Here is a 22,802-nt window from a genome sequence, read left to right on the forward strand (position 1 = left end):
CGTGTGCTTCTGCAGGAAAGGACCTGGGAGCAGCGACAGACATGGCAGGTACAGCAGCTTCGGAAAGGGGCCCTGCTCGTGGGTGGAGGCCGGTCCTGCTGCTGATTCCACAGACAGCTGGGGAGTCTTGCCCGAGCTCAAAGAGGGTATCTGGGGCATGGGAGAGTTGTCCGCTCCATTTTAGAGATGGACAAATGGAGGCCGGGGCCATTAGAGCAATGTATCATGCACATATTTGTGCCCAATAGTAACCATTGGCTCAGGACTCACTCATGGAGAGTCTCCCCACTTATGGAGACATAAGGACCCAGGTCCGCGGCCCACGGTTCTCCCCTCCTCTCCCCTCCCACTGACTCGCTCCCGAGGGGGCCTACTTTCCTCAGCAAACCTTCCCTAGAAAATTCTGTGTCTCTCTCTTCTCAGATGACATGATACTTCACGTGGAAAACCCAAAAGACACCACCCCCAAATCACTAGAACTCATACAGCAATTCAGTAATGTGGCAGGATACAAAATCAATGCATAGAAACCAGTTGCTTTCTTATACACTAACAACATAACTGTAGAAAGAGAAATTAGGGAATCTATTCCACTTACAATAGCACCAAAACCCATAAAATACTTTGGAATAAACCTAACCAGAGGTAAAGGATCTGTACTCGAGGAACCACAGAACATTCGTGAAAGAAATTGAAGAAGACACAAAAAGATGGAAAAACATTCCATGCTCATGGATCGGAAGAGTAAACATCGTTAAAATGTCTATGTTGCCCAGAGCAAGCCATACTTTGAACGCCATCCTGATCAAAATACCAGTGGCATCTCGGGGGGGATGGTGCCCAGCCAGGGGCTGGAAGAGGCTGTGCTGGTTGTCTCTGCTCCTCTCTCTCCCCACTCCCTGTCTCTGGACCCTGGTCCCCCAGACCATGGTGCTGGGACCTTTTCTGGTCAGGGGGAGGCACTGACAGATCAGCAGATGAGGAGAGAGAGGTTGGGTCTCTCCCCTACCTCCACCAGCCCTGCTCGCACCATGGTTGTTCCCCAACAACTCAGTTCCTGGCGATGGTCCCCAGCGTCCCCTGAAGACACGTGTAGGGGGCTCCGGAATGCTGTGCTGCCCGTGATCCTTCAGGTCTCTGGGGACCCGATCATTAGCCCCTGTACTAGCTCCTGGGGACCTCACCAGTCCTGGCTGGTCCCCTCCACCCTGCCCACGCCTCTGCAAAAGGTCCTTGCATTCAGCTCGCATCACCATCCAAGCTAAGCCTGTCATTCTTTCTCTGCCAGGACCCTAACTGAAATAGGGCCCGGCACACAGTATAAACTATTTGTATTTGAAAATTAAGATTGGACGTCTGGGTGGCTCTGTCAAGTGAACGGTTGAGCATCTGCCTTCGGCTCAGGTCACGATCTCAGTGTCCTGGGATCGAGCCCCCAGTCGGTCTCCTTGCTCAGCGGGGAGCCTGCTTCTCCCTCTCCCTCTGCCTTTACCCCTACTTGTATTCCTGCCTCCAAATACATAAAAAAATTTAAAAATTAAGATTAAAGATACGCTCTTATCTCCCTTTTCCAATGCAAAGTCCTTAAAATACCATAAAAAATGTACAGTTTTAAAATTCTATGCCAGTTCTGAAGTAAGAAGAGGTTAGAAACTGTGAGGAGTCCCTAAAAAACAGAAGACCAGCGGGGTGGGCCAGGCAGGGGGGACGGCAGCCCACACACCGCACAGGTGAACGCCTCTGGAAGAGGAGGATCTGCTGTAAGGAAGCTTCTGGCTCAGAGATGCCAAGCCAGGGAGCAGGATGAAGCCTGGGCCCCCATCATGGCGTGGCTTGGAGCATTCTAATAGAGGCAGCTAGAGAGTCTGACTCTCCCTGGGCCCCCTAAGTGGACTGGGTCAAGTCAAGGTAGAAGTGGAGGGGGCCCTAGGTAGCAGCAGGGAGTGGGGCACTTCCGGCAGTAGCCTGGGCCAGATATACACCTGACACAAGGGGGCACCCCTACCAGCAGAGCAGACGCTGGTCCACGCGGGCATCAGCACAGCCCCTCCCTCCCCTGGAGCTGCTGGCCCAGGCTGGGCTCAGTAGGCACAGATCTTACAAACAGGTCAGTCTGAAATCTCAAGACAAAGATGAGTGCACAACCAGGGCGCCTAGGTGGCTCAGTGGCTAAGCAGCTGCTTTCCGCTCGGGTCACAATCCCACGGTCCTGGGATCGAGTCCCGCATCACGCGCCCTGCTCAGATGGGAGCCTGCTTCTCCCTCTCCCTCTGCTTGTTGCTCTGCCTACTTGTGCTCTTCCTCTATCTCTCTGTCAAATAAATAAATAAATAATCTTAAAAAAAAAAAAAAAAGATGAGTGCACAACCGAAATTCACCAGCCACAGAGGAAAACCAACAACATGAAAGACAAGTACTCCGCTCACTAAAGAACTAACCAAAAGAGCTAACCAAACCAGCACTCAAATAAGAAGATCTTAGGAGAGATGAGGCTTATTCAACCCAGAAAAGAATAAACTGGAAATCTCATACCTTTAAAATGTGCTCTCTCCCTCTCTCTCTCTCACTCTCAAATAAGTAAATAAAATATTTTTAAAATAAATAAAATAAAATGGTTCTAAGACCAGGGAGACTGAGTGAAAGAATTGGTTGTATATCTAGCTACCTATCTAAGAATTAAACAGATTGTCTGAAACATTTATGCCTATTAACGTAAGAAAGCCAACGCGGTAGAAAAACCCGTAAGAGAATAAATCCAAAGGGTCAATAAACACGTGAAAAATGTTCCATCTTAGTAGTAATTAGAAAGGTCATATTAAGATAAAAATGAGACTACTTTTTTTTTCCATATCAGATTGGCAAAAGTTAAAAAGACTGGGGACCTCAAATGTCAGAGTGGGAAGGGGAAAGCGTGTATTGCTATAAACCACTGGGGTTTCATTCAGCCCAGAAGATGGCCTCACTTAGTTGAAAGAAAGAACGACAAGAATGATAGTTACTTTGGGAGAGTGTAGATGTCCTGTCCCATAGGCTTTGTGCCTGGGTGACGTGAGCAGACGGTAAGAAAAAGAAAGAATCCACTAAGAGGAGGTTTGAAGTCAAAGTTAAAAGGCTCAGGTCTTAGAAAATCTGTCACTATGACTCATAGGAAACAAGCATTTCTTGTGGGTGTTGAGGGGAACCTCTTGAAAGCACGTAGGGGTTTGAACAGCATCGAGTCCGAGAACCACAAGACCTTGAGGGAGGGTTTTCAAAGAAATTCTGTCCCCCTCAACCCCTCCACCACCCAAGCACGAAGAGCTAGGGCACTCTTCCAGAAGGATTCCAATCCTTGAAAACGCCAAAGAGGATTCTAGTAGCAAAGAGAATCCTGACATTTTTGGCTCCAACGCCCGCCTCTGAATTGAGCGAGGGCCTGGAATCACACACTCTCCGGGCCTCAGTGTCCCTGCCTGTAAAATGGGGGGAGCACTACTATCTTGTGGTACTGCTGGAGTGTTGAATGAGGTGAGGACTATAAACAAAGCCAAATATTGTGCCTGACAAAGTAAGTACTCTCCTACAGAACATAACAAAAGCAGCACGGGTCAGTGATCTGAGAACCATTTGGCTACAGTGTGGACTGAGGGCACAGAAGGATGGAGAGGACAGGCTCTAAGGGAACATGTGTATCTGATGACATTTTCAAGCTAAAAATAACACAACATACGTGGGAAAAGAAGCATTGCCATCTTTACAAACCAAGAAGGGAAAGACAAACGCCCAAAGATGTCAACAAAGGACACACAGATAATTCATAAGAGAAAATCCAAATGACCAATAAACACAAAATGAAGTTCAACCTTACTCTCAAAGAAATACAAAATTAAACAAGTATGAAATTCTATGTTGAACCACAAAATGGCAAGAACTTCTTAAAAATGTAACAGGCAGGGGCACCTGGGTGGCTCAGTGGGTTAAAGCCTCTGCCTTAGGCTCAGGTCATGCTCCCAGGGTCCTGGGATCAAGCCCCGCATCGGGCTCTCTGCTCAGCAGGGAGCCTGCTTCCTCCTCTCTCTCTGCCTGTCTCTCTGCCCACTTGTGATCTCTGTCTGTCAAATAAATAAATAAAAGCTTTTAAAAAAAAAAAAAGTAACAGGCAGTGCTGGCAAGCGTAGGGAAGAGTACACGTACTCTTCAGAAGGGCAAGGAGGACGTTTCTGGAGCACACACTGGAGGTGCGGCTCCAAAACCGCTAAAATGGGCATTCCCTTTATTTAGAAAATAATCAGAGGCTTACACCGCCATATGCAGATTTGGGGGTATCAACTCCTTCCATCCTCCTCTCTTCTTCATCCCTCTAGCCACAGGGAAGCCTGAGCAACGGTGTCCTGGTCCCCACCTGCAGGACCAGCGGTCCCTCCCTGGAGACGGGACGGCAGGGCAATGAAGAACAGATGAAGACGGAGACAGGAGGTCACGTTCCCCGAGCAGTGCCAGAGAAGGTTGACCTTCCCCAGGAAGGAGATAAAGTAGCTGCTCAGAGAGGTCAAGACAAGAGGGAGGGGGGTGCTGTTCAGGTCCTCAGAGTGACGGACACCAGGATGGGATTAGATGTATGAGAGGTTTATTTGGGGAACCCCCCCATGAAGGATGAAGGGGGAGGCAGCAGAAGGCTAGGAGGGTCTGATAGCTGGGGAAAGAGAGAGGGAAGGAAGGGTCCCCCCATGGCCAGGAGCTGTAGGGCCGAGCACTGGGGAAGACCCAAGCTAGGCGGCCAGTTGGGACAGACATTGCAATGGGCAGAAACTGCCCAGCTCTAGTGGCCCCGGGAGCTTCCTGGCCCAATGCTGCTGTCTCCTGGGCCACCCAGAGACAGGGAAATATTCTGGAAGCTGGGTTGTCTGCCCTAATCCAACCACAACAAACTTAAGAAACACTCTCCAGTCGGCTGCCCCAGAGCTCCCCGCTGCTGGCTTCCTGTAGGACATGGCCAAGTCTGCCCTTCCCCAGGCCCCACACCTGTTCTAACCAGAGAGAAGTCCATAGGGCTTTCCTACGAGAAGAGTTGCATGAGGCACTGGGGCGTACCTTCGTCCCCTCGACGGACTCCTCCAGGAGGGAAGGACACACAGACGGAGCTCTGCCTCCCAGACAGCTAGAGGCACCCACTAGCCTCTGACTCCCTGCCATCACTCGCCTACTGGCTCAAGCTTCCCTGACTTCCAGGTCACCACCTCCGCCACTGTCCCTGTCACCACCTTTGCTCAGAGTCTTAGAATAACAAACTCATTCGAACAAAGATGATTCCTGCAGGAGTTCCTGCGGAGTGTAAGACGAGGCACTAGGGCGCCCTACGTTCACTTTGATCTTTCCGGACAAAGCAAGTATTTTAATCTCCTTTACAGTTGAGGAACTGGAGACTCGGAGAGACAAAGTGAGTCACCCAAGATCTCAAAGGCCAGGGTACGCATGCTGAAATCACTCTTGATGCCGGAGCGGAGACGGCTGTGTGTCTCTGCTATGGCCAGACACACGGGCGGGGGATGCCACAGCCAGGGACAGTGCCAGTTGCCTTATTTAGCCACGGGCGGGGGGTGGGGGCGGTGAGCTAGGGGGATGAAGATACTGGTTGAATTTTCCTAACGAGCTGCTGATCATGCCTTACTTATGGGAATGAAAGATAAACAGCCCTTCTCAAGGTAAAACCAAGGTAGAGACCTACCAGGGCTGAGTCTGCAGGGGAAGCTGGGGGCCCCCGGGCTGGACACGGCAGGGGAGATCTGTCAGGCAACATCTGGGTGGGCGCCATTTTTCCGGTTCATCCTAGTTCTTGGGACGAGCAGAGAAGCCAAAGGCACTCTGGGGGTCCCCCTTCCACAGACCATGGCCAATTCTTGAGTCTGGTCAAGGCTGGGAGGGTAAGTAGGGTCAGAAATAACTCAGATCATTTGAGCCCTGGGGGTCCTAGGGGGAGGGGGCCTGACTCTGGGCCCAGCGTGTCTCTGGGGTCCTTGCCCCCAGGGTCCATGCCCTCAGTGTTTCCTTATTCTAGAAGCTCCATCAGAAGGGAGCAATGGAAGCCGGGGCCCCAGGCAGAACTCTGGACGTTGTACACGACCTCACTGCTCCCGTCTACAGGCAGCCCACAGCATCCCAGTCCTCACCATCCCCAGTGCAAATGACTCGTTCACTCTCTTCCCGGAAATACCACAGGCTCTGGAAGGTGGGGCTGTCCCTGTCACAGCCCTGTGTGTGACTGTTGACTCACTGCCCACAGCCCCCATACACGCATCCTCACTTTCCGTACCCACCCTTAGACACAGAAGCCGGCAAGTGCTCATTAGCACCCACAGGTGCATCCCTAAGGCAGGCAGGGTCCCAGCGAAGGCCCATCTGGTCTGCACACAGGGGCAAACTGGTGTGGCAGGACCCCCAGAAGGCCCAGGAGCCCGTGTGACAGAACTCAGGGTAAGGGCGTGGGAGCCAGGCACATGGAGGCAGCTGGCCTAGGTGCCAAGCCCTAGGGGGGCAGCGGAAGGGGAGTGTGGCAGCTCCCCCAAGAGACCTCATCGGGCTCCTCGACTGCAAGTAAACACAGACCCCAGGCCCTGTCCCCAGTGACACCTCCCAGCCTAGGCGCTTCAGTGGGTCAGAGCTCTGTGATGTATGAAGTTCTGGAAGGCGCAGGGAAGCCCTGACAGCGATGACCACACATGGGATAAGTGAGGAGACTACTCCTGAGCACCCCAAAAGGACTGGCAGACAGATTCTGCCAAGTTGGCTAAAACTGACCACATACTTACGATGCATCAGGGGCTGTTCGAAGGTTTCAAGTGTCTTCACTTATTGAACAGTCTTTGGGTGTCTTGCCCTAGAGGCGGTCCTGATATGGGAGCTGGTACCATCCACATAACGGCCCGATGCCCTCCCACAAGTGGGATGGCCCAGGGAGCCGGAGGGGACACACACACATCATACCACGCATGTCTCTGCATTCACATTCAGAAGGCAGAGGGAGCCTCTTGGACTCTGTCGTGCTGGGCAATAACCCCAGGAGACCTTCCCCCAAGGTTGGGCAGATCATCACCCGGCAGATCATCATAACCCATGGGGCTCTGGGTTCCATTCTGACCACCCCCAGCTGACCTCTGAAATACAAGCCAGAAGGTCTCATTCCCCTAACACTGGGAGAGCTGGGATCTGTGCCCTCTGCCTCACACTCCTCGCTGCCTCTTTACACGCCAATCTCTCAATGCCATTGTGTCCAAGTATTTAGGGGCTGAAAGGGGCCAACCAAAGCCTACAGAAGTGAGAGGAGGGAGGAGAGGCTGAGGTCCATCCTCCATCATAGCCCCTGAAATTCCATTTTGCTCCATGTCCAAACACAACAGTCCTTCACACTTTAGCATGAATTTGCCTATTATACCATGCTCTTCAAGGAGGGGCTCAGCATGATAGCCCCAGGCATCCAGAGTGAGACAGTCACACAGAAAGAAAGTGAAGGAAGGAGAGGGATGTCTGGACAAACCTACCTTCTCAGAGAGCGGTGCTTTCAACTCACCTTGCCCCCCCACCATTACTCTGAAGGAGTCAGGACCACAGCTCGCATCCATTATAGAACATACTATGGACATATCAGCAGGCAGGCACAATTCACATTTAGCCATTTTTAATGCTCAAAAGCTCTGTACAAAAAAAGAGTCACAAATGAGTCCTCACAACACCCCTGTGAGGTAGGTAGGCAAGTATTATTCTCCCATTTTACAAATGGGGAAACTGAGGCAGAGAGGCGAAGTGACCAGCCCATGGTCCCAGCACAGCTGAAAGTCAGGGCCAACCGTTAGAACACAGAGGATCCCTCCCAGTTCAGCCTGATCTGTGACCCCTCATCTAGACCTTGTCTGCAAAGAAATGAAAACTTTTTAATACATGCAAAACTAAAAACAAAAAAACAAATCCGAAAAGGTAATGAATAGACATACAGTAGTTTTGCAGAAGATTTTAGCCAAGATGGCCAAATATTTTCCACTACTAGGTGGATGTGAACAACTCTGGCCTCTCCAGAAGTCCTCCCAGGACCAGAGATGCCTCTGCTGTTTTTCTACAGAAGTGCATGCGTTCAACCGGGGAGGACTCCCAGGCTGCCACAAGCCAGGCCTGAGGGGCAGCCTCCGCACCACCAGACCCGGGGCGTCAGCAGACAGTGGTCCCCAGAGGAAGAGCCACACGACTCACCTCCACAGGGCCAACCGCTCCCCGCAGCCTTCCCACCGTGGGGACAGCTGCTCCCAAGGCCTCCTGCTCCCCAACCCTCGGCCTCTCTGCTCCCTCTGGAAGGAAACCTCAGGGGTCCTCAGCTGGGGTGCCCTGGAACACCCTTCAGTCTACTCGCATGCTCTGCTGTTCACTCGGGGTCACCCAGCCATCCTCGGGGCTCCTGCTGCAGCTGGAGGGGACCTGGGGCCATCTGGGTGGCCAGGGCAGGGAAGAAGTGAGAGGGACCCCCTGCTGGGAGCTTGGGCTTCCTCAGCACTGCCCACCCTGGCTCCCTGGAAAACAGGGCAGGCCTCCCTCTTTTATAGGGCTGCAACCACCTTCTAGAAGCTCCTGCCTCCTGAGAGGGACTCTGCCCTTCCAGCTGGAGGACCTCCGCAGTTCCGCCAGCCCCAGAGGACAAGGCGGGGAAGGAAGGAGACGCAGAGCCTCTGCCAGACTCAGCAGGCTATAGGGTCGCGCTCTTGGGGTCTCCAGGCTGGAGATGGGGCACGAGAGGCAAGGACACTGGGTGGGAAGCTGCCTTAAGGTGACAAGTCCACCAGAGCCCTGTCCACTCCCGGGGGACCAGGAGCCAAGCAGGGAGGGCAGCAAGAGAGGGAAACCAGCCCAGCACCCCAGGCTGTCAGGACCACTGTGGGGTGGGAGAGGAGGGTGCGCACGTGGCCGTGGCAAGTAGCTTTGCTTGGCTACTTGGGGACTGAGCTCCTCGGAAGCCGTCTGCAGTCTGCAAGGCACACGCGCCTGTTGTTCACAAGCATAACTGTGCACTATTTGTCCTATAAAAAGCTCTTTTTTAAAAAGGGTCCCAACCCCGCCCCAGTCTCTCCGGGAAGCTGGGGCATGGATTCCTCGAGAGCACTCCCCGCAAAGAGCACCTGGAGCACCCCCAGCCTGCATGAAGCCGTGTAGGGCGGTGGGCAGGGATGGGGGGAGCACATCTTACAGGAAGTCCCCAGGGGTGGAGGGCTCGGGGCTGCGGCTCTGCTCCTGCCACCGGCAGCGAAGCCTGGAGAAGGGCTGGTCCCAGGCGCTCTCGAGCTCAGGGAAGCCCAGCTGGTTGAGGATCTCATAGACTCCGGCCTTCGATGCCACCTGGGGAAGACAGCAGAGCTGGGGGCAGTAGTCCCAGGGAGAGAGGGTCACCCCGCCCCCTCCACGTCACCACGCCCTCCCCCCTGCCCCTCCCCCTGCTGGGCTCCAGACCACACAGGTGAGGCTGGGGCCCAGCACTGCCTTCCACCAGCTCAGACCCTGAGCAAGCTTGCATTTCAACTACCACGAGCTTCAGCGTCCTCATCCTCTACCACCCAGGACCATGCTGGTGGGGGTCGGGAAGCACAGAAAGAACCCAGCAGATAGCAAGGCGGATGGGAGCGGTGCAGGAAGCCAAGTATCCTGTGCCCATGCGGCCCTGATGTGCCCACTGAGATGCTCGGGGTCACAGGCCTCGCTGCTCTGGGCATTATAGCCAGGCTCCCCACGGAGGGCTGGAGAAAGCAGCGTGGGCGCAGGAGCCAGCCGGAGCCCTGGGACTGTGTGTTCCAGATGTGGACCAGTCAGGCCTACCACAGGCCTCCCCTCAGGTGGGCAGGCGGGGGCCTTCCTGGACATGCTCCATGCAGGCCCATGGCCCAGCGGCCCAGGTAAATCATTAAATGACCACCCCCCCCCCACCATCCTAGGAGATGGGGAGGATACAGGCTCCACTCGGACCAGAGTCCCCGAGGCAACCTTCACCCCGCCCTCCATGTATCCCCAGAAGGGAGGGACTGAGGCTGGAGCCCCCATTCCCAGACTCTCTCCTTCCTTGACAGCCCCCAACACGCATCACCTAGGTTTAGCTGGGGTGGGGACCAAGCTCCTGCCCAGCCCCTGGTTCCCCCCATGTCCACTCCCCAAGCAGAACCCAAGCAGAAGTGTCCGAAGTCCCCCACCACCTCAATCCCACCCAGGGGTCCAAAGAGGAAGCCAAGTCCAGGCCTGCTCAAGAGGACGGCCCCCGTGTGGACTTGGGTCCCCTGACTCAACACTCATCCTCCCAAGGACCACCCTTAAGGTAGTCTTCAGCACAAGCTGCCAGCAGCCACCAGGCCCTGCCGTCGCCCCCCACCTCTATCCCTGGGCAGCTCCGACCCCAGCCACACACCTGCCTAAGCCTCAGTGCTCTTCCTATGTCCACTCTGGCTGGGGTTGCCACCCATTCTCCCGCCCACCTGCCCCATGGAAGCTAAGTCCAGTCTCCAGTCCAGATGAGAGCCATCAGGACAGGCTGGCAAGGCCGAGAGAGGCCAGTATCCCGGTGGAGGGACAATTGAAGGCCACTGTTCCGGGGCGGGGGGGGGGGGATGGAGGCCTTTCTCCAGACCTAGAAGTGCCAAGGCAGGAGCTCTACTCTGCCCCTAAAACCAGCCAAGCCGAGGAAGAACTAGAGGAACCGGGAGGCCAAGCAGAGAGAGGGACGGTGGAGAGGCAACGAGAGGGTGGCGTCTCGGGCCAGACACTGTGGGCTCCGGAGCCAGCCAAGCGGCCCCGCCCGCTGACCATGAGTGAGTACTTCCCCTGTCTGTGCTCAGTCTCCTCCCCTGTGCCACAGGAGAGCACAGCCACCACGAAAGGCAGACCTGACACGGGGCCTGGCACACGGCACCCGATCTATTTCATGGAATCCCCACCATGGCATTCTCAGGTGGCAGGGACAGGACCGAGACAATCCCACCTTTGTGCCAAGGACAGCTGGAGGGAAGGGCCCACCTGTCCCAGATCAGGGCCGGAAGGGGGCCACCACGCCATCCTGCCCTTCTCGGGGCACAGGGGAGGTGTGAACACGAGAGCGGGCACGAAGCACCCAGGTCACCTCAGCCCTGGGACGCCAGAGCAGGCAGGGCCGGGCCGGGCACACTGCCCTGCACTCTTCCCCGTGTCCCTCATCTCCCCAAACACTGATTCCCGCCTCCGACGCCTCCCAGCGGCCGGTCACGAGCAGAGACCGGCCTGGACACCCAACGCTGATGATAGAGACACTCCCATTCATGGAAGCTTCCCGGGGAGCCGGTGGGGGCGGCGCAGGGAGGCCTCTCACCTGCCGCATCCAGGAACCGAAGGGCCTCTGCCAGGAGTCGGGCTTCTCCAGGTGGAGGTAAGCATTGAAGAGCACCAGGTACACGTAACGTTCCAGGAACTGCAGGCTCCGCAGCCGCAGCCGCCCCGCCTCCGGCTCCGACTTGGCCGCTTTCGCCTGGAGGACGAGGGCAGTGAGTGGGAGTTGCCGCGGGGCCCATCCCTGCACCCCACGCATGGGGACACACACACACACACAGACACACAGACACACAGACACACACACACACACACACACACACAGACATAGCTCCGGGACTAGACAGGAGGCAGGGACTCGGACAGCGAGGCCCAGGGCATGGCCCCGGGTCAGGTTCCAGGGAGGCCAAAGGACAGCAAGGCTGAGCCATCAGGGCTCTGACCTTGGATGCAGCATGGCCTCCCCTCGGCCCCTGGGGCCTGAGCTCTGCGGCCTCCCGTGGCTCCCAGGCAAGTGCATGTGTCTCTGCCTGGGAGGGCGGCTCCCGCCTTGGCCTCTGCCCCGACGGGTCCTTAATGGACTTCCTTGCCCGTTTCTCAAATGGCTCAGGATCAGGGGCAGAAGCGAGGTGAATCCAGCCCCCCGGTCCTGGCCCTACCCTCCCCAAGGCTGGAATAGATCCTAGAAAGGCCACCAGGGCTGGGGAGCAACCAAAGATAAGGCGGCTGAGGGAAGAAAGAGGTGTGTGTGTTAGGTCGGGGGCTATCGGTGTTTTTAACAAGCCATCCCCGGCCCCCAATAGGACAGCATCAGGCGACATGCCAGGAGAGAGGGGACCACCACATGACTGAGGGTAGGTCTCCCAGAGAGCGTGGGATGTGGCTGGGCAGTGCAGGCTGGCTGGGGTCGGGGTGGAGAGAGCAAGCGGCCCATGGGGCGGTGCAGACCGTGCGCAGACAGTACCCAGCAGGCGCTGGCCTGGCTGGAATGAGGGTGTGAAGGGACAAGACGGGGAACTGGGCTGGCAGCCGACTGTGGAAGCCCGTGCTCTACTCCAGCCCAGCTCCCCACGCTGGCACACGGACACCGGGGCCCCAGCTCAGACCCATGAGAGGAGAGCCTGCGAGACACGGGGTACAGGTCAGCATCCTGAGAAGCTCCCGGGGGACCCTGCAGATGGGATAGAGCCCCATGGCTTTAGCTCAGGGGAGTCACTGAAGGTGTAGGGGCAGGAGTGGCCTCTGACCAGAAGACCCCCAGGAGGCTTGTGCTCAGGAGAAAGGGGACTTAAGTGGGGTGCTCTGGAGGCTTCCTCGGTGTGGGCATCAGTGGGCACCCCAAGCCACACAGAGTCGGCGTCCCCGTGGCACAGTGTCCTGCTGCCATGCCTGAGGTGCTCCTTTGACCCACCACAGACGTGCCGCCTGCCCTGGAGGGGGAGCCCAGGAGAGGGAACGCCACACCCCACCCCACACCCTCCAGGCCTCCATCCACCCAGGGCAGCTCCCTGTGCTCCAGAAAGGCTACCCCGGGGGCTGTTCCCTCAGGTGCCAGGAGCCTCCTCAAGGGCACAGCAAGGAACCAGAAACCAGGGACCCAGGAAGCAGGAAGGGCCGCCTCCCCATAGCAGGCCCGTTGCCAGAAGCCTTCCTGCGCAGGCACACTTCAGCCCAGCTGCGGGAAGGCTGGGGGGGGGAGGGATGCCACCCCAGACATGACGAGACCCACAGCCCCAAGAACCAGGAGCTGGAGTGGAGCCGTCTGCAGGGCCTGTGGTCCCCCACCTCTCACTTCTGCCTCAGGTAACAGCCTCCCCGGGATCGAGCAAGAACATAGTAAGAAGGAGCTCTGGGGCACTGGGGACGGGGAAGGGGTGGGAGATGGGTAGTGGAGGGGCCCTGGAGGGGCAAGGGGCCCACAGCCACCGCTCTGGCTCCCTGCGAGACACAGCTCTGGGCCCGGTCCTGCCATGTGAACTCTCAGCTCCCAGGTTTCTGGAGGTGGGACTGCTCAGATGCACAAGGTGGCAGGAAACACCCGTAAACCATGAGCAGCTGCAGCAAGCCACGGAACAGGAGAGAGGGCAGCCACACGAGGATGATGCGTGCACGGGCCCCGCCTGCAGCGACCCTCGGGGGCCGGCTGGGTGGCCGAGGACAGTCCCAGGGCAACCAGAGCAGTCGGGTCAGGGACTGAGACAGGGAGGGGAGCAGGACCAGGGAGGGCGTCCAGGAGGTGGTGGTATCTGAGGTGGGTTAGGAAAAGGGGTGGGCAGAAAGGTGCCCTGAGAAGAGAAGGAAGGGGCCAGAGAGTGAGGGGTGTCCAAGGCAAACTGACGGGGAGGGGGCACAGAGAAAGAAGCAATGGGGGGAGATGAGAATAGGGTGTGGAAGGCCAGCCAGGCCCTGATCCTACAGACAAAGGGGCCATGGAGGGCTTCTGGAGGGGGTGAGGGTGGAAATGGCCCCAGGGCTGCTGCCCGAGATGACCGCAGGAGGTTTTAAGGATCAACCCACCAGGTGCTCAAAAAAAAAGCAATTTTGTTTAGAAATTAGGTAGTGGACCCCCCAAAAAAATTTACCTAGAGACAAAGTATGGCCAATCCACCACCACCCCGCTCTCCCTAAGGAGGGCCTTGCTGCCCCGCACGGGGCACTCACCGCCCCATCCTTCCCGCTGCCTTCCCTGTCTCTATTCCTGGAGCTTACTGAAGGAGGGAAAATCACCCACAGTTCCACAAGACAGGACCCGTTTGAAACTACTTTCAATTAGCGCTAAGGAAACATCCCGTGGGCATGAGAAGCCCACGGCTCCAGGGCTGGCCCATGGGCACAGGCACCCAGACCTGTCCTCCCCAGGCCCTCACTCCCATGGGGACAGGGGCCTGCTGCTCCCAGACACACCAGAGAGGACCGCCTCTGAGCAAAACTCAGGGTGGAGAGGTTGGGTGACTCCTTCTGAGCCCTACCGGCAAGGTAGGGTAGAATTATCTCTAAATTCAGACCGCAAGTAAAGGTGACACCTGACACCCCCCAGAAGGTTCTGTGGGCACTTCCTGAGTGCGATCATAGTCTGTGATTTGAGACAATGACCCATCTTCCTATCAAGGCCCGATTTCCTTAAAATTCCTTAAAACCCGATGTGGGCACTGTCTGAGGATAAGGATAGGCCAACCTCCTCCTGTTGATAAAAATAGCAGAGCTGTTTTAAAATGGCCTGGCAGGCCAGGCTGTCATTAGCTGTGGTGGTGCTGGACAAGGCTTCCACATCCATTGGGACCGAGTCCTAAAATAGAAGGGGCTTAGGAAAGGTGGCCAAGGGTGCTGGGCGTTTCGGCTCTCTCAGGCCTGCGGCTGGCCGGCATCCATGTAGGCCCAGCGTCTACAGCCATGGCTCTCTTGAAGCTCTTGCCCTTTGCTGGGCCACGTGGAAGAGACCCACCGAGGCAGGGCTGATCCCTCTCCCCAGGTGTGTCAAGGATCTACAGCATGCCATGTGCCAGGCTGAGCCTGTCACATCCAGAGCGGAGTGTTAGATCCTAAAACATCTCCTAGAGGGACACCCATTTTGCAGATGAGGCTGGACAAGGCTAAGTAAGCGCCCAACGTCCGAGTTCCCAGCTGGGACACAAATTCCAAACGCCCAGCTCTCTGACCCCTCCGGGCCCTGTGGGCATCAAGCTCAACCACGCCCCACCTCACTTGCTTCTGTACCTTGACCCCTGCCTTCCCTCTGCCTGGAAAGCCCTTCCCTTCCACCAGGCCTGGCCCTGCTCCACTCAGCGCTCCAGACCCAGGTTGAGCCCAGGCTCCCCCACCCTGAGCCCCAGGCTCCAGACCACCCTGAGTGCTCCAGCCTCTCCTCAGTCTCCTCTGCTCCCCAAGGAATGATCAGTCTTGAAAACAATCCTGGCGACAGGCATCAGATTATAACGAGGTTTACAACTTCCATCCTCCCCAACACCCCAAATGTCAGTGTCAGGACGCAGACCAGGCACGCAGCAGGCACCCAGCCAGTGGATAAGCACAGACTCCCTAGGCCAGCTCAGCCACTCTCATGCTTCCAGTGCCCTCTGGAACCTAGAGTCCAGACAGGACACTGGGGACCCCACACGTGCGCCTCCGCCTCCGGGAATCCAAACTCCGAGCTGAATGGAGACTTCGAGCGCACCGTCATGCTGGAGAGCTCTAGGTAGATATCAAACCAACTTCTCACACTCACAAAACATGTCCCAGGTGAGCCTCCTGAGCTCTCCCAAAACCTGCCCATCCACAGGTCTGCCCATCTTAACGTCCATTCTTCCCACTGCTCAGGCCAAAACCTGGTCTTCTGCCCTAACTTCACCCTTTCTGAGCCCAACAGCCAACAAGTCAGAGCATCTCGTCAACTGCTTTGAACACTCCCAGCTGCTGCTCGCCTCTTTATCACCTCAGCCCAAGCCGCGTCACCTCAGTGACAGTCCCTGACTGGCCTTCCTGGTCCCCCTCACCTCACTCCTGCAAACTATTCCCAACACAGCCCCAGAGTAAGCCGGCTAGAACCTTATATTTTCTCCTCTGCTCAACCCACTCCACAGGCCCCTGCTGGTGCTCCGAGTAGAAGCCGACATCCGTGTAATTATCTGTGCAATCCCAGACCAGGGCCCCATTCCGCCTGCCCCTGCCCCTGTAACCTCTGACCTCCTCTCCTGCTCCTCAAACCTACCAGGAAGCCCCCACCTCAGGGCCTTTGCACCTGTCATATCTCTCTGTCCAGATGTCGGCATGGATCTCCCTCACCCCCTCAGGTCTGTGTTCAAACGGCACCTTTTCATCAAGCCCCTTCCTAACCCAGACCCCATGTAAAACTGCAATCCCCTTACCCCCACAGAGGCATCCCGACTGGATACAACATGACTTTGACCTGTGTCTTGTTCCTCGTGTGTCTCCCTCCCTGGAGTGTGGGTTCCACGCGGGCAGGAACTTTCCTGGGCTGTCCACGAGGCATCTCCGGAACTAGCACAGTGCCTGGCACTCAGGAGGCCTACCAGAAATGTTTGCCGAATACTTCGATCTCCCATTGTTATCAAGCCCTGCATCACAGACAGCCCGGGCTTACCTACATCAATCCTTCTGCTTTCCAGAAGGGGCGACCGGGGTCAAAGAGATGAGCTGACCTGCTGGATCGCATGGAAAGCTGGACGCAGCCCAGGCCATGGGAAAACCAGAGCCCAAGGAGAGAAACAAGCAGGGCAAGCGAGGCCGGGCTCAGGGCCTGAGTCAATCCCAACTGGAAGACACCTTCATTCCTGGAGTCCGCCTGCTGCCCTTTCCCTGACCCACTCATAGCAATGAGCACGGATGGCCTGGTGGCCTCTGCTGTCCAGCTGGGCAGGCGGCGGGCAGTCCTCGAAGACGGCTAGTCTCTAAGGGGCGAGGTCCCAGAGCACTGACCCCCCCATCCTTCTCAAAACCCAGTGCCACCCTCTCCCTGTCAGACACTGGCTCTCAAGCAATCAGTGCCAGCCACTTCCAGAGGCTTTCTAGGAGTCCCTGCAACCATCCTCGGGCCTGTCCCAGGGCCTCGAGCACAAGGATGCTTTCTACACCTTGTCCCCAGAAGAGAGAAAATGGCCCTTGGCCCATAGACAAGTAGCCAGTTTTCCAAACAAAACAAAACATTTTTTAAAAAGATTTATTTATGTATTTGAGAGAGAGAGAGCACGCATGAGCGTGAGAGAGAGCACAAGCAGGGGAGAGACAGAGGGAGAAGCAGGCTCCCCACTGAGCAAGGAGCCTGATGCAGGGCTCGACCCCAGGACCCTGGGGTCATGACCTGAGCCGAAGGCAGATGCCTAATCAACTGAGCCAACCAAGCGCCCCCAAAGAACACATTTTATTCAGTACTTTCAAAGCAGGAAGGGACTAAACCTGGCACCATAGGGTTCTCTGTGCGCCCTTCATTCCACAAACATCATTTACTCCTAGGCCAGGCTCTGGGATGCGGTGCCAAGACAGCCCTCGGGAGCCCACTGCCCTGTACGTAAGCTAGTGAGCTGGCCTGGTGTCCCCGCCGCGCCCCGCCCACTGCACCTTACACACTCACTTGACCTTGGAAACAAGCTGTGCTCACTGCCACCCTTATAGGCAGCTGGAGAAGCAGCAGTGACCCCACGTGACAGATGGGAAAGGAAAGGCCCAGACAGGCCAAAGCAATCCACCCAGGGCTGTGCAGGGAGCTCCTAGCAGAGCCCTGGCTAGAACTCCGGGCTTCCCGCCGTACTCCGCATTTTGGGCGGCTAGAGAAGAGCGCCCTCTACTGGCAGACCAACAATGTGGACAAAGAACAAAAAGGTACAAGGAAGGGTAGGAGTCCGTTTTCCTATTTAATCACACGGTGACTTATTCAGCCGTCGGCTCACTGGTCTGCTCACTGGCCAGACATCTAAGGAGCCCTACTTGCCCCAGGTGGGGCCTGGGGGTCAAGGGGTCAGAGATGAGCCCTGGCCCAGCAGAAGAGAGATGAGCAGCAGAAAGAGGCACCCCCGGGGGGACAACCAGAGGCTAACAGTGAGCACAAAGGCGGGTCTCCTTGGGGAGTATATAGGCTGGGACGGAGACCCCTCCCGAGCCACGGAGAGCTCCAAGCCTCCAGGGGCACGCTTAGGGCCAAGCCCGGCTCAGGGCAGGTGGGCAGGGCACGGCGCAGCAGGGTTAAAGCAGGAGGTTGCCCTGGAGAGGGAAGATCGTTCCGGCTCAGTCATACCATGGGAAGGAGGGGAAAGCAAGAGAGGTCGCAGCTCTGAGAATGCGTGCCCTACACACACACACACACCATTCGAGCAGCCGCTCGTCCACCTGAGCAACTCTTCCTTCCATCATATTTTCTGTGACAGCTTACAGCATTCCAAGGCTGCTCTAACTGCACGGCCCAGGCCCTGGAGACACATTACCTACTGGAATGAGGTCTTCAGGGAACGACTTTGGCCAAGCCAGAGTTGCGGAGAGACTGCGAGGAGACCCCACCTGGGACTCTGTATTCTTCTGAAGATAACACCCTTTGTCTTTGGGGGCACCAAGCTAAACCTCTGATGTTTTGGCAACTCGGCACCAACCCAGGGCAGCGCGTGTGGTAGGCCCTGGTGGCTCCCTCACTGGCCCCTTCCTTTTTCCACCACCACAAGACTGCCCCCTGGGTCATGGCTGTCGGGGAGGAAAGGAACACAGGCTGAGGTGTTGGGAGACAGATTCTGGTCCTGCTTCGAGCTGATCATGGTGTCGTTAGGCCTCAGTGTCCTCCTCAGGAAAATGGTCTAGTAAAACCTACCGTCACCTCCTTACCAGCCGCCCCGAGGACCAAGGGAGACAAAAGAGTAAGTTCTTAGAAAACTCAAAAAGCACTGTTCAAAGTTAAGAGATTTATAGATGAAATCTCATTTCAAGACCAAAGGACATTTATTCCTCTCCGTGTGGCTACTTTTATCTCAGCTTTTCTTCAAACTCCTTCTGAAGGGACAGAAGGGAGACATATTGGACTGTTCAAAACACAGTACAATAAGAATTAACGTCACCAGCCAAAGCTAAGGAAAAGGCCGCTGGCATTAATGATTCTAGCAGGACTTCCTCCAGGAGCCCTGACCTGAGTTTCTGTCACAAATATTTTTCCCTTTCTAGGCCCAGCAGGAAACAACTAATTCACCAGATGGTGTCCCCAAGTGTGGGCTGGGGCCCAGCCTTCTCCTCCGCCTGGGGCCCAGCCTTGTCACCTCTATCGCCACCTCACAGAGTGGCTTAGTTCAAAGAGCTTTCTCTTTCTTTTTTCTTTTTGAGGTGGTTTTAAAAATGCCCTGAGCATTCTGGCCCCCTCGCACACATAAGGCAGATCAGGCCCCGGCCCACTGCACTCTAGAGAGTGGAGGACACATCGCTGGGCTGCCTGCGATGAGCCCAGGCAGAGAGGGGGGCCAAGACTGTCCTACCAGGGAAGGCCTGTCTCTGTGGAAAACGTGTGTGCAGCTGCAGTCCCGTCCCTCCCTCTGTGCTTATGACCCAAGTCTACGATGTGCTCTTGTCCTCTGGCCGCCTCAGGCTGGGAACACAAGAGCACGGATTATGGCTTCTAGTTCTGCTTCCCCCAACCCCCGCAGCAGCAGGGCTTGAGAGGGGAAGAAGCTGAAACTGTCCTCCAACTTGGGCAGCAGGGCGGAGAGGGCCCGACCTGGGAGTCCGGGCCTGGGGTCTCGCTCTCCTCCTGCCATCCACCAGCTATGGGTTCCCGGGCAAGCCCAGGGCCTCCCTTCCTCAAATGCAAACATGGTCGTGAGGTACAGCCTCCCCTTCCTCAGGCACAGATACCAGTAAGGACTGAGCCAGACCGTGGAAGTGAAAATGCTCAGTGAGCCTCATGGGGGCACCTCCCACACTGTTTCTGAGTCGGGACGCGTGGAGGCTGGGTCTCCTGGCCTCCAGCCCTGGCCTCTGGCAACTCCCAGCCACCCCTCAGGAGCCCCTCCATCTTCCTTCTCCCAGGCCACCCCAGTCACCAAGACCCACATCACAGGTTCCAAGTCTGAGTCTGGAAGAACCCGAGGCCCCCCAAACCCAACATCCTTCCCCTCGGCTTTAGAGAAGCCCACCTCGCAAAGCTCCTTTAACACGAGCAAGTCCAGTGAAAAACCAAGCTCTGGCGCTGCCTTCCTGCCTCCGCCACACCTCGGCGGGGAGTACCTTTCCGGAATGACTGCAGTTAGCTAACGGCAGGGGAAGGAGAGCGCCAGCATATCAGCATTTTGAAAATCCTCAGTGAAATAAAGAATCCAGGAGACGACCTCCAGCAGTTGCCCGGTCCCAAGAGACACCACTGGGCCTTCTGTACCCCTGTGGAAGCCCACGGCATCACCCGTGATTAGTTAGAGCTCGGGGTGCGACCAGCCGGGTCCAGACCGCAGGTGTGTAGTAAGCAACCCGCCTCCCTCTGGGGTTACACTTCAGGGGACGGAGAGGGAGAAGAGCAGCCCTGGGCTCCACAGGCCACATCAGCCACAGTGATCTGTGGTTCTGATCTGGATCCTGATCCAACCGCAAAAAGACTCTGGGAGACCACTGAGAAAATCTAAACACGGACCAGGTGCTGGGCAGTTTGGAGTAACTTTTAGAGGCTTGGGGTCTGGGAGCGAGGCTCTTCGCCTCTCAGGCCCGCTCTGAGAGCAACGCACATGGGACCCTAGAAAACCGCTCTCTAGCTCATCTGTCAGCAGAGGGGACAAATGCGCTGTAAGTCCTTTAGCGTTGAAACCTGAGGGTTTCTGAGGGGATTCTGAAGCTACAGGACATCACAGGACACTCTGGCCCTACAGGGATCCTCAGAGCCCTCCCATTAGTCGAACATTTGTCGTGTGTCAGCCCTGTACTTCTGGTCCCTTGTGTCCTTCTCACACACACACAGCCCTGCCAGGAAGCAGTATCGGTCCTGCCTGGCAGGTGGGGACACGGGCGGTCGGAGAGGATGAAGATGGCTGTTGAAACCCAGGCTCCTCCAACTCCCACACCCACATGCCTTCTGCCCATCAGCCCAGAACAATCCAGCCATTCCAGAGTCCACACATAGGCATGCACAGAGCAGGCCAGAGGCCCCTTCAAATCTCAAGGCAGCTGGGGCAGCTCAGGCCATCCTGACCTTAGCAGGACATACACTCTGGGTCTAGCCAGGCCAGGTCAAGTGCAGGGTAATCTTGGAGGAAAGACATTCTGCCTTTTCTCTCTAAAGGATATAGGGGCCTGGTCACCAAAAGCTGTGATTCCCAAATCTGGGTCCATAGCCAGTTTCACGGGTCCGCAGGAACTTAGAAACATAAATCTGTTCAAGGACTCTACTCTGAGAGCATATTCTACTCCCAGATCACGTTCATTCTACCTTTCTGGTACTAAAATATCCTTTTTTTAATGAAATGTCCACCATGTAGATGGTAGTTAGGTTTTTAAATTGTTGTTTCTTTCTTTCCTTCCATCTCTCCTTTCTTTGAAATGGACACATTTAGCAAGATTATATACTGGCAACCCTAGAAAGGTCCTTCCCTGTTTTAAACTGGCCTCATGAATCCCAGCTACTGAGATTGAGGCTGCTTTTAGCTCTTTCTTTGTTCTAGGATCTCTAAGATTAGTGTCCTTATAAGAAAAGATATCAGACAGCCCCTTCCCTCTCTCTCTCTCCCATACCGCCATCTGTCCATATCCAGGCAGCCAGGAAAGGCCATGGGAGGACACAGAGAGAAGGTCGCCATGTACAAGTACGGTGAGAGTGCTCTCGGGAAACAAATCAGTCAGAACCTTCATCTTGGACTTTCCAGTCTCCGCGATATGAGAAAATAAATTTCTGTTGTTTAAGCCATGTGGTTGTGGTATTTTATTGTGGCAGCCCGAGCTGACTAATGCACGTATGATGGCCTCTCCCTTCTTGAGGTTTCGGTCTCATCTGCAAAATTGAGACAGTCACATTCTGTGAGGCCAGCAGGACCCTAATGCCAAACCGAACAAAGACAAAAGAGACTGAGATCTCTTATGAATCTGACACAAAAATCCTCAACAAACCAAATCTAACAACATAAAAAGGTACACACCATGACCGAGTAGGATTTATCCCAGAATGCAAGGTTGGTTCAACACCTAAAGTTCAATTAAAATAACATACCATATCAGTAGAATAAAGGGCAAAAACCATGATAACCATCTCAACAGATATGGAAAAGCATTTAACAATAGTCAACATCTCCTTGTTAAAAGAAAAAAACAGACTCAATAAACTAAAAATGGAAGGGAACTTTCTCAAGCTGACAAAGAGTATCTATGAAAAAGCCAGTTAGGGCACCTGGGTGGCTCAGTGGGTTAAAGCCTCTGCCTTTGGCTCAGGTCATGATCCCAGGGTCCTGGGATCGAGCCCCGCATCCAGCTCTCTGCTCAGCAGGGAGCCTGCTTCCCTCTCTCTCTCTGCCTGCCTCTCTGCCTACTTGTGATCTCTGTCTGCCAAATAAATAAATAAAATCTTTAAAAAAAAAAAAGCCAGTTAAAATCAGATTTAATGTGAAAGGCTGAAAGCTTTCCCCCTAAGATCAGGAACTAGAGGAGGGTGTCTCTGCTAGCTACTTTTGCTTAACATTCCACTGGAGGATCTAGCCAGGGCAGTTAAGCAAGAAAATTAAATAAAAGGCACCCAAATTAGAAAGGAAGAAGCAAAACTATCTCTATTTGCATAAACATGATCTTTTAAACAGAAATTCCTAAAAAATTCACTAAGGAAAGTATGAAACTAATGAATTAGTTTAGCAAGGTTGCAAGATAAAAGATCAATATATAAATGTCAATTGTATCTCTATATAGTAACCATGAACAAACTAAAAAATGAAATTGAGAAATTAACTCCATTTACAATAGCACAAAAGCAATAAGTTACTTATGAATCAATTTAATATAAGAAGTGTAAAACTCACACTCTGGAACTATAAAATATCTTGTAAAAAAGCAAAGAAGTCCTA

At 55.2% G+C, this 22,802-nt stretch overlaps 1 protein-coding gene across 1 annotated transcript in view; it reads right to left on the reverse strand.

The window, feature by feature from the left end:
* Positions 1-7,636: 7,636 nt before the first annotated feature.
* PALD1 (phosphatase domain containing paladin 1) overlaps positions 7,637-22,802 on the reverse strand; it is a 51,206-nt gene continuing 36,040 nt past the window's right edge. The window contains exons 19-20 of the mRNA XM_080822712.1: positions 11,339-11,494; positions 7,637-9,351 (exon numbers count right to left, since the gene is read on the reverse strand). Coding sequence (XP_080678838.1) covers positions 9,199-9,351; positions 11,339-11,494 — 309 coding nt within the window. The 3' untranslated portion in view covers positions 7,637-9,198. The remainder of the gene's footprint in view (positions 9,352-11,338; positions 11,495-22,802) is intronic.

Source organism: Martes martes (genome assembly GCF_963455335.1).
Source record: "Martes martes genome assembly, chromosome: 14".
NCBI classification, from domain to species: domain Eukaryota; kingdom Metazoa; phylum Chordata; class Mammalia; order Carnivora; family Mustelidae; genus Martes; species Martes martes.